Source organism: Lepisma saccharinum, unplaced genomic scaffold, assembly GCF_977018435.1.
Source record: "Lepisma saccharinum unplaced genomic scaffold, izLepSacc3.1 HAP1_SCAFFOLD_188, whole genome shotgun sequence".
In the NCBI taxonomy this organism is placed as follows: Eukaryota; Metazoa; Arthropoda; class Insecta; order Zygentoma; family Lepismatidae; genus Lepisma; species Lepisma saccharinum.
This window is the reverse complement of record NW_028142983.1, coordinates 581070-593083: the sequence shown is the minus strand read 5'-3', so window position 1 is coordinate 593083 and position 12014 is coordinate 581070. Positions and strand designations below refer to the sequence as shown.

General features: G+C 40.2%; 1 protein-coding gene across 1 annotated transcript; it reads right to left on the bottom strand.

The window, feature by feature from the left end:
- Positions 1-374: 374 nt before the first annotated feature.
- LOC145982484 (uncharacterized) lies at positions 375-2413 on the bottom strand. The gene is made up of 2 exons (XM_083115942.1): positions 1660-2413; positions 375-1013 (listed from the first exon to the last, which is right to left on the bottom strand). The coding sequence occupies exon 1, from the start codon at positions 2335-2337 to the stop codon at positions 1669-1671; it is 669 nt and encodes a 222-aa protein (XP_082972068.1). The 5' UTR covers positions 2338-2413; the 3' UTR covers positions 375-1013; positions 1660-1668.
- Between the last annotated feature and the right edge of the window lie 9601 nt (positions 2414-12014).

The window sequence follows — 12014 nt, the reverse complement described above, 5'->3', positions numbered from 1 at the left end:
GTAAGTTTTACCGACCCCTGTGGCGAAGTGGTTGGCATACGTCAGAGGGGAAAACGACCTGGATTCGAATCTCAGTAAGGATACACTCATTACGAATCTTCTCTCTTTACACACGCATAAGTTAGTTTTGCCGACCCTTGTGGCGAAGTGGTTAGCACGCGCCAGCCGGGGGGAACGACATAGATTCGAATCAGCATGGATAGACTCAGTGCGAGTTTTCTCACCAAACAAAACAGTGTACATATACACAGCTATTCAAACTCTAGTTTGAGGTAAACAAACAAACACGCACAGCGTTCAGGGAAAAATCTTTTCTTTATTTAGTTTTGCACACACGTTCTACATTCTACGGTACTTATACATATCATACGCACTTCGCTTAGTGTAGTAGGACCTTATGGGTTCTCCACACACACACACTTGCAAGAAAATGAAAAGAAATAAAACACTTCTATTTGGGGGCACGACTTTATAGTTCTGAATATATCCCCTCTCGATTTGCTACATTCTGTAATAGTGTAGTAGGACCTTATGGGTTCAGCAAACAAAAACAAAACAAAAACACTTCTTTTTTGGGGGCAGGGCCACCAGTTCTGAATATCCTTAGAGAATAACTACATTCTGTATTTAGCGGTGAGAGACTTATCTGCTCCCGCGAAGTTCTGCTTCTTGAATAGTTTATACAAATCATACGCACTTCGCATTGTATAGTAGGACCTTATAGGTTCCTCGTTCACAACTCTTGCAAAAAACATTTCTATTTTGGGGCACGACTTCTGTAGTAACTGCATAGTCTGGTACAGGGCCACAAGTCCTTGAATATCCTTCTCGATTGATTGGGCTTTTGTCTCCAATGCTAGGATCAGGTTCTCGATCCCTCCTTCTTTCCTTGTCAGAGCTTCCAAATAGTACGCAGACTCGTCAATCTCGTTCTCACCACACCTTTCTCCCATCACGTGGATTCTTTTGCATGGTAGACAGTAGTCCCCGGGAAACAAAACTGGTGGCGATGTCTGCAAAGAAAACAATACACACTTGTAAATACAAAACATATTTCCTACTTCTTTTTTTACTACATTTACCTATATTTTTTACAGGTTGTCACCCGGGAAATTATAGAAGTAGAAACTGTCGAAGTAGGAGGGCGGGTCGTACGGAGGACCCGATGCGTTGTAGAAAGGGAGGGGAACGTGTATTACGTCCTACCCGATCACCCTTTGGTTCAGGGTGACGTCAACCTATTCATAGGCTGCCGTTTAGAACCCCAACAACCCCAACAACGGCAGTATAGACCTCCCACACCTCACCCGCATGCACCGACACCCCCTTCCCCCAACCCGTCCTACAACTACTCCCCTCCACCTCCTAGAAACAACCCCTCACCCCCGGACAGCTTGGCGGAGGAAGAGGAGGTCGTATTTCAACCCGTTGACGCCCTCCTAGTCCCTGATTTTCATGACCTACTACCTTACTAACCCCAACAGTAGTAACCTCTACCCTTCTTCCTACCATCTTCCCACCTTCTCCCTCTATCCTTCATTTCCCCTTCTTTTCATCTACACGCTTGCTTCTTCAAACATAACCTCCCCGTAAGTACTTTTTTTATTTATTTTATTTTTTACTAACGACATATAAGTGTTATTATTTATTTGTACTCACCATCTTGTATTACTCGTTGAACAATTCTGATGCTAGCAGTGGGACGTCCTCTCCTTCTACTTCCGCTATCACTTTCAACTCGTCCTTCCTTCGTCTTCTTCTTCGTCTACTGTAGCTCTCGCCGGCGTCACTGCACTCGTTCTCGGCTCTGTCGCTGTCTCTGTCGACCTCGTCACGATCCTGTAGCCAGTTAGACAATGTTTCACTTAGTTGCACTTTCTTTCTTTGCGGTCTCTCTCCGGCACGTATCTGTCTTCGCACCCTCCAGAGACTGTACATTAATTCGTCCAGCGGTAAACCCTCCCCCGGATTCATTGCTATCGGCTTCACCAGATTACGGTTCGGATGTGTGGTATTCAATAGGAAATCACCTAATGTGTGCTGCTCGGTGAGGCGTCCGTGGAACAGACTAGCAAATCCCAACATTTTTGACATAACATAGGATGCTTCCAGATTTGCTGTTTCCGCAGCAGCGGTCAGCAAATCCATCCTTGCCGTGTTTACTATGTACATATTTTGAAATGAACCATATCTAGCAACGCTGTGTCCCTCCATTTTACCCTGAAGAAACATTTCCAGAGTGGAAACGCGATTTCCGAACGGAACTGCAACACCATCTCTTTCCCCCATCGTTGGCACCTCTTTCTCCACAATATACTGGACATTACATTCATCCATACACCAAAGCTGGCGACCAAACTTTACATTTACTCTCTCCTCACAAAGACATTTTCCCTTCTCACCTATCGCGCTCGCTTCGTAGATATACAAAGGACCACACTCCTCCCCCTTCGTCTGCAAATCTCTGATCACAGACATATCCCTAGTCTTAAAACTAAAGTGAAAATATGACGGGTGATATTTGTGTAACACAAACGATTCACACATTTCATACCCACCGCCGCCACCTTTCTTTGACGAAGCACTCACAGCTACCTTGCAACGAGCTGTTGGGGTGGTCCTACGAGGGACATACATCATATCCACATCCCCTTCCCTACATTCTACACTCGTTAATAACTCCCCATCAATACTAGCGGACTCCACATCTACACAGAAACGTATCCACGGACGCGCACAATTCATCCCTCTTAGACAACAACGATGAAGCCGCAACAACCTACAACGAAAACAGAAATACTCTGCGTTACACAACTTCCTTCTTGAATCTACATTCACGTCCGTCGTCAAAGGCAAAACAATCTGTACAATCACGAGTACTTTTATAACTAAACTCCCCGCAATAAACACAGAAAAAATCATCTGACAACCTCGTCCGCAACCCACCAGGCATAAACAAAAACTTGCCTTCGCGACGGAGCACATACATTCTATACTCGCTACAGTTCACATTCACACAGTAGTAACGAGCATACCCGTAATCTGGGAAATCAACCACTTGAACGTCTTTACAGTATGGACAGTGAATTGAACGACTACTTTTTACAGTCCCCAGATACAACGACATCACAACCCACTAATCTCTTTCGGTAATGCGTAAGACAGACAGTATACACACCTCAGACTCAGCAGCAGCAGCAGCAGCAGCAAAAACTTCTCCACTCTCAGAGACAGACACATCGAACTCGTCGATGTCAAACATATTTATACCAACAAGTCGTGGGAGACTCCTCCCCACACAAACACCGCATTGGTCACAACCACACGCCAACAACAACAACAACAACACCTGCACTCCCCCACAGAGATATATATTTGATCCACACACCTGCGATCCCCCACAGAGCAAAAAATTCGATCTGGTCAGATGCCAACGCTCGCCACAGAGAGAGATGTATATTTGAACTGGACACATACCGCCAAAACTACCCCCCACAGAGAGAGGCATTCGAAACGAACATCCGCCAGATGTCAACGAACCCCCACAGAGTATTATCTTTCATCACGTCCACATATCACGCAGAGCAAAAAATTCAATACTCACACATGTCGGCGCTCCCACGCAGAACCTAAAAATATTCTATCCACACAGATGCCGACAGCACCTGCACTCCCCCACAGAGCATGCGCACGCATTCGAACCGAACATCCGCCAGATGTCAACGAACCCCCACAGAGTATTATCTTTCATCACGTCCACATATCACGCAGAGCAAAAAATTCAATACTCACAGATGTCGACGCTCCCACGCAGAACCACACAGCTGCCGACAGCACCTGCACTCCCCCACAGAGCATGCGCACGCATTCATCCCCCACCACAAACACACCGCTACTATATAAACCACAAACACGCACACACCAAGCACAGAGCAGCAACGACAACACAACCAGAGACATCACCCAGTACAATCGATGATGACGTCACCAATCACCTATACAAACAATCGATCAATCAATCTATATTATTATCAATAATATTAACAACTATAATAAGGTTTAACAATACAACAATCTACAAACATATCATTTACCCCACCCACATCAATCACTATATTATTAGAACACCCACAACCCCTCCTTATTTGGAAACACCCAGTACAATCGATGACGTCACCTATAGAAACAATCGATCAATCTATATTATTATCAATAATATTAACAACTATAATAAGGTTTAACAATACAACAATCTACAAACATATCAATTACTATATTATTAGGACACCCTACATCTCCTTATTTGGAAAAAATATAAATAAATATGACACCTGTCAATCAATCAATCACTATCTTAGGTTAACAACACCCACATACCCTTACATACAACTCCTTATTTGGAAACACCCCCACCCACACCTAATTTAAAAAAAATCGATTTTCACCCAAAAAAAATGTATTGATCACTTATCGATTATTGGAAATCGATTAAGGTAATCGATACTGATTGGTTATCGTGCTATGGCTACCCCTTAACTACTATTACTGCACGTACTGTGAAGAATGAAGTTGTGAAGCGAGCACAAATAACAAGAAATAACTTGTCATCAGAGTTCATGGGGAAGATACTCCCTTTAAAGAGGATTTCTTGGAATTAACGTGCAATTTATTACAGATATGACAGTACAGCTAAGGACGCTCACCGTTAAAGAAATACTTGTATCTCACACAGGTGAGAATATTAGAAGACTCATAAATTGTGTGTTACATGATTATCACATTGATGTGTCACAGATATACTTCCTGACCTGTGATAATGGCAGTAATATGGTGAAAGTCGCCACCCTGCTCCATGATGATCAGTTGCAAGGAGGGGAAATAGTAATGGAATTTGAAGAAGAAAATAACTCAAAGGGCCAAGACCTAGATGAGGAAAACATCAACAATGGGTCAGTCCTTGACGAAAATGAAACTCAGGAGGAAATCATTATGTCGGGATTGGAGGAATGTGCCACAAGTGGCTTCGCCCTGAGTTGCATTCGTTGTGCTGCACATACGTTACATCTTGATGTGGCTGACACCTTGAAATCAACCGAAGTGTCAGGACTAATACAAAAAATTAGGGTCCTATGCAAACGACTGCACACATCAAAAAATATCAAATTGATTCACGCGTACAAACTCAATATTCCTGCACTTGACTGCCCCACAAGATGGAACTCATGCAAACTCAATGCTCGAGTTTTTGCTGCTACTGCAGAATTTTTGTCTGGACAACTGGAATCCACATGAGATAGACATATCCAAGGATGATTTCTGTGCCACCAAAACACTCGTTGACTCTTTACCCAGTCAAGGTGGCTATGGCTTCCTTACAGCGTGAACAGCTCCTCATGGGACACCTTTTTGGAACTTGGGTACAATGTAAACTCCGTACAAAGCGCGTTGGTTCCAAAATCGCCAAACGGCTTGTGCTGCACATGGAAGAAAGGGAAGTTAAGCTGTTCCAGAATCCTGCTTTTGTGGCGTCTGTTTATATGGACCCAAGATATCTCTGTCTTCGTTCTGAATCAGCCTGTCTTACTGCAGAAAAACAAACAATGGAATTGTGGTTGCAATTAGAGAAATGCAATACTAAAGGCAATACTCTAGAAGCTGATACTAGAGACACCGAAGATGTGACGGCAGATATGGACGAGGAGGATGAACAGGAGTTTCTTTTAATGAAAAAGATTCGAATCGAATTACTGCAGACGGAGGTCAGTCGAAGAAGAATATTCTTCTCTTGTTGAAGGTTTTTCGAGCTACGACCCCACGATTGCCAAGAAACAACAAAGTATTAGAATTCTGGGATAGGAGAAAGCATTCCATGACAGAACTTTATTCTGTTGCCATGGTGGTTTTGGCTGCACCAGTTACCCAGGTAAGCGTGGAGCGATTGTTCTGAAGTGTGAAGTTTGTAATGTCAGATTTGAGGTACAACCTTTCCTTTCCAACACTGGATGATCTCATGGTCTTGGGGACGAATGCTTTATTCCAAAAGCGTTCTGATCAGCACTTGCCAGCCTTAAACCAAGATGAAAATTCTTTCAGTTCCTCTATTAGCTCCAGTAGTGTTTACGAGTTCGTCGAGGAGGAAGGTGAATAGTCGTTGTCTTTCATGCTCCTCACATGTTTGCTGTCGTTTTTCATAATTCTCGTTTGGAAAGACATTTAAAAGATTAACATTGTAAGATTTATGTATGACCTAATTTCCTTTTTTATTCAAAATTTAAATAATAGCTGTTAAAGTGCAAATACTATGTTACATATGAAGAGGAGGAACTCGTACTACAAAATTATGACATATATCATTTACAATCAACCAAAGTTTGTGAAGCATATTTTTAAGTGCTTTTTCTTTAATCCATGGTTATTTGTAGGTGTGAAGATATCCATCGAGGATAGATGCTTATTGCTTTTTTCATAAATTAACAGTTCATACACTATTTTATTTTAATTTTCTATTTTCAGGAATTCAGAAAACCAAACAAAATTATGTAATTACATACAAAAGAGTAAATGCCATTTTCCATGAATTGGAAAATTTGCTCCCATAGCAAAATCTAATGTGTATTAATCTTATTGATGTTGTAGTTTTGCGGGAAAATGGACACACTAATGAAGCTAGCCACAGCTCACATAGAATTGTATCTGTTTTATTAACTACAATTTGGTTGCTGTACTGTGATGACATACGCTACTTTCATAAATGTATTTGTTTAACTACAATTTGGTTACTGTACTGTGATGTCATACGCTACTTTCAGAAATGTATGTTTGATTAACTACAATTTGGTTACTGTAATGAAGATAAGTAATTATTTTCACAGTTAATTTTCATCCCATTGTTTGATGCCATTTTGAACTGAATCAACTGCGGTAAAAGTGACGCGGCGGATTCATATAAACTTTTCGTTTTCATTTCACAGATAATTACAAAAAAGTACAATTGTCAGTACAATGTGAGATACAGTTCTTAAATGAAGAAAATGTAAAAGTTACTCAGTATTTTTCTCGATTTCAAACATAGCAAAACGCGCCCAGATCCTTAACATTTGGGTCTGGAAACGGTTTAAGTTCGAGAACTGAAACTGAACTGAAAACTTTCATTCCTGGCCAAACTGGAAGTGACAGTTCAGACCATCCAATTACAGTTCGGATAGATATACTCCGGTCTCGTTCCAATTTTAGTTCGAGAACTGAAAATGAACAGAATGGTTTCATTCCGGGCCGAACTGAATGTAAAACATCAGATCATTCCAGTTCTGGTTCGGACATATATACTCCGGTTCCATTCCAGTTTCAGTTCGAGAACTGAAAGTGAACCGCAATGTTTCATTCCGGGACGAACTGAAACTGAAACTGAAAGTAGGTTTCAACTGCAGTCCCTGCTTAAAACAAGCTTTTACATGTTTGGGTCTCAATATAAATGTTTGTCATAAAATATGAAACAAATGTTAATATCAAAATATTCAATGTTTCTGTACAATTAAAAATCTTTAGTGTTCACAACACTATGCAGAAGCATACGACGAATTACGTGAATTTGTGTTTATATCCTGTTTAACAGAGCTTTGAGATGGAAGCGACACGTAGCTCTTGGAAACCAACCCTTAGAAGTACATGCAACCTATCGAATCGAAGCAACATAAGCTGCAAATGTCGCTTGTCACTTGGCCTGTACCGTTTTCTCAGGGAACTTTCAGACCAAAGCAACAAGTGACATGTGTCACTTGGAAGCAGACCCTCAGTAATCCATTCAACCTTTTGAACTGAAGCACGACAACAAGCTAAACATGTCACTTGCATGTTGTTCAGACTATACTGTTTTCTCAGTGGCGTGCATCGTGCCGCTTCGGTCTGTTATTCTTACATGCACGGTGAATGTTTCGCTTTATACTGAAGGAGACTGTGTCGCTTGTCATGTGTGACTTCAGTCTGAAAGCTCCTTCATTGGCACGCATCATGTAATCTTGGTCTTGTTTGTGCATGTGTGGTGGATGTTTGCTTAGAATGAAGGGGTCTTTGTCTCGTCAATGTGACACCCTCCACTGTCATGTGTTGCTTCGTTCTGAATGTTCTCTATACTTAACAAGATTGTTAACTACTTCATCAGAGATTAAGATCTAATTTAACCTGTAAATCACAAGAGAACAAATTGCAAGTACTGTTGATGGTAAAAGGCCGGCTTTTTGATAGAAGGTTCCTTTTATAATCATGAATGACGACCCTGGAGTGGAATAAAGTAATGCTGTTGCCTTGTAATAAGAAGAGGTCCGAGGCTGAATTCTCTGTGGAGGCAGAGTGCTTCGGATCTCATTTCAAACTTTAGGTCTAGTCCACATATCTTTAATAGATTATTTTTCGCCATTTCCGCCATCTTATTTGCTTCTACTTCAGTTTTAGTGGAAGTGTTTTTCAACCGCCAGGTCGCAAATGGTCCGTTGCACCCAGGGGTTGACGACTAATTTTTTAAATCTAATTTTATATTTCAGAGCAAGTCTATACATAATTGAACTATGATTATGGCATACTTGATATATTAATATTAATTAAGGTTGAATATTAATTTTCATATATACTTGAAAGATCAGAAATGTATTTATGAGTGAAATTGTTGGGATCAGGGTTTCGACATGTAAGAAATAAATTTACTGGGCTGTGGTCTCACAAAGGTTGAGAACCAGTGCAACAAGCAGCCAAAATACATCACTAGTTGCTCCGTTACTAGGTTTAGCCGCCATTTAACCAAATTATACATGTTGTTCTGAAAGCCAGAACACAAATATACAGGGTGAGCACAAAACCAGTCCCTGGATTTAATACCAAAAGTAGTTTTCTGCGGAAACATTCACACAAGTTGCATAAACTCATAAAGTTCTTGGTGGTGTTCATTGGAATTACAAACACCCAATGTGCGTGCCAACTGTTACGCGAGAAACATCGAGACGGTAATCCAGCTCCAACCCCACCTTCTCAAGCGTATCCGGTGTAATGAAGTTGACAGCTGCACTGATGCGTTCTTGAAGATCATTCAGGGTTGTGGGTAGTGAAGGTACATAGACCTGGTCCTTCACGAACCCCAAAGGAAAAAGTCACACACTGACATGTGCGGTAATCGTGGGGGCCAGTTGCACAGATTTTGATCTTTGGGTCCAGCTCGTCCTATCGATCGGTGTGGGAGGTTGTTGTTCAGAAAGCTGTGTACAGATTGATGCCAGTGTGGGGGCGCTCCACCTTGTTGTACAATGCAGTCACCTCTCTCCGCAGCAAGTTGAGGAATTAACCAGTCACGTAGCATTGTCAAGTAGCTTTCACCTGTGATTGTTAGCTCCTCAAAGAAGAACGGACCGTACACTCGACGCTCTGACACTACACAAAAAACATTCACCTTGGGTGAGTCACGTTGCACATCGAGAGTGGCATGCGGAAGCTCGCTTCCCCAGATCCTAACATTATTTCTGTTCACTTTTCCACTCAAGTGGAAGTTCGCCTCATGACTAAAAATATCTTTCTCAGAAAGGTGTCCTCGTCCTCCATTAAAGTGTGAATAGTTTCGCAAAACTCAAGTCGATTTACCTTGTCTTGTGGATACAACTTTTGAACCAATTGCAGCCGGTACGGGTGAAACCGCAAACGCTTCTGCAAAATCTTGCATACGGTTGTTTGTGGCACCTGCAACTGCCTGCTAGCTTGACGAATTGATTTCCTCAGGCTGCGTACAAAGGCTTCTCGCACACGCTACACAATTTCCTCAGAGACGGACGATCGGTCAGAATGTTCTTTTGTTCGATCACAAATGCACCCTTTCTCCACAAATGTTTTATGCCACTTCAAAATGGATCAATGTGTGTTGGTGGATCAACATCAAAATTCCTTTTAAATGCACGCTGCACTCTCACAACACTGCTTGTTTTGGCAAGTTCTAACACATACCAGCTTCTTTGCTGTGGGGTGAACGACATTTTCGATGTCACTGCCCTCTAGCTGCCAATGTCACAACTAGCGATTCTGAAAAGAAAGATATGAAAATATTTTGAGTTAACTGAGCTTTGGATATCAATTTTATCAATATATTCAAGTAACTATTAATTTTATGACATCTTGAAATCAGGGAGTGTTTTTATGCTCACGCTGTATATTTTACTGAACACAAAATTTAGTGTAAAGAGATTTGATACTAGTTTTTCAAAAGGTAGAGCAGTATTTCCTTTTTTGCTTCATGTAGAGGAGAAGGTCTAAATATGGGCGAATGTTTAAATATGGGTTTTGGAGTTATCAGCGCTCCCGGGTGCTGCAGCCTGGCAGAGGCTATGGAAACTGGTTATCTGTCAAGGACAAAGGTTGCGACGCCAATTCGCAAGAGAAAGTGGTGGTTAGTTTATGCCTTGGACCCTGTTATAGAATTGTGACCTCCGAAAACTTTGTGCAGGTATGTTTTAACTCAGCGTTTTCTGAATGATCATCTGCTTTGTATAGTAGCATGTATGTATGTATGTAGCAGTACATAAAACAAATGTGGGCTTTTATAATGCCATGATTTGTTTGTGAAATATATCCCACAGAGAGTGAAAATGAATTGAAGAAGAAAAATAGCGTGATGGTCTAAATATGGGCTATGACATGAGGTCTAATGTTGAGATCATATTTTGAACAAATATTTGGATGATTTTCTTAATTTCGATTTTTCCATTCCGCTTGATTTTCAAAACAACAGATTATTCATAAATATGAATTTTATAATGTTTTAGCGATAAATGACTGTTCTTTTAAATTTTAATTGCTTTTTGTGATATTGCCACTAGTAGCCCATATTTAGACCACAATTTTGAAATACATCATTTTACCACTTTTTGGAAATTACTTTTTTTTTTAAAAAAAAATGAAGACCTTCTATAATTTAGCATGCTATTACATTTAAGTACATATTTCATATATATGCATTTTAAAGGCAGGTGCTTGATATATTAATTTTCTTCCTCCAAAAATTACAACATATTTCATATTGTAAATTGTATTTTATATTTAGAAATGAGTGTCTATTTTATAGCAGGGAGATAAACGGAAACCATGGAACAGGAAATATACTGGCAACTTCTGTATTTTCATTGATTTGAGACACTTTTGTGAAAAATGTTGAGAAAAGCTCAACCAAAAAGGCCGAGAAAAAAACTACGTTTTTTTCCAAAAAAGTCGGTTTTTTCCGACCTCTTCCAACTCTACATGTGAGGAACTACAAGAAGTACTCATCAGACTTCTACGTGTGCATTCTACAAACTGCATAAGGATGCAGGGACGTCGCAACTTATTTTGGAGTGGGGGGCAGGTTTTTAAAATTGATCAACCAGTTTTTACAATATCTCTCCCCACATACCCCATATATATGTATTAATTATTATTAAATAGCTTATTATATTTTATTGTTATATTTATGTATTTATTACATAAATAATAAATATATGGTTATTGAATATATGAAATTCCACAGTGGCGAAGATTCATAAGAGATAAGAAAAGGCCCAGAGGTCTCTATTACAGATTATTTTATTTCTTACAATTCCATTAAACGGCGCTTAATACAAGAAAACTAAAATATTATGTCTTACGATAATTACTGCAAATTTCCATCCTTGCCTGGTACTAGATCTTCGCATGCAGTGTTTAATGATTAGTAGACTAACATAACTGAAAACACGCTAATTTAAAAAGGGGACAAAGTACACGTGAAAACGTATTGAGAAATACCATGTTTCTGAAACTTTCTGATCGATGTGTTGCAAAGAAAGTTGCCAGTGTTCTCATTTACCATTTCATAATTTTATAAAGAAGAATTACATGAACGAAACAGTTAGAGAGAAATAATTTAATGATAGATTTATATCATTTTACTTCACATTTCTGCCTTTTTGACTAATCGCGAAGGCAGTCGAGGAGATTGAGGCAATATGGTATCTCTTATTTTGTAGGATCTA

Excerpts from the sequence above, each read along its gene's own strand:
- LOC145982484 (XM_083115942.1), bottom strand. The coding sequence starts at position 2,337 with ATGGATGAATGTAATGTCCAGTATATTGTGGAGAAAGAGGTGCCAACG.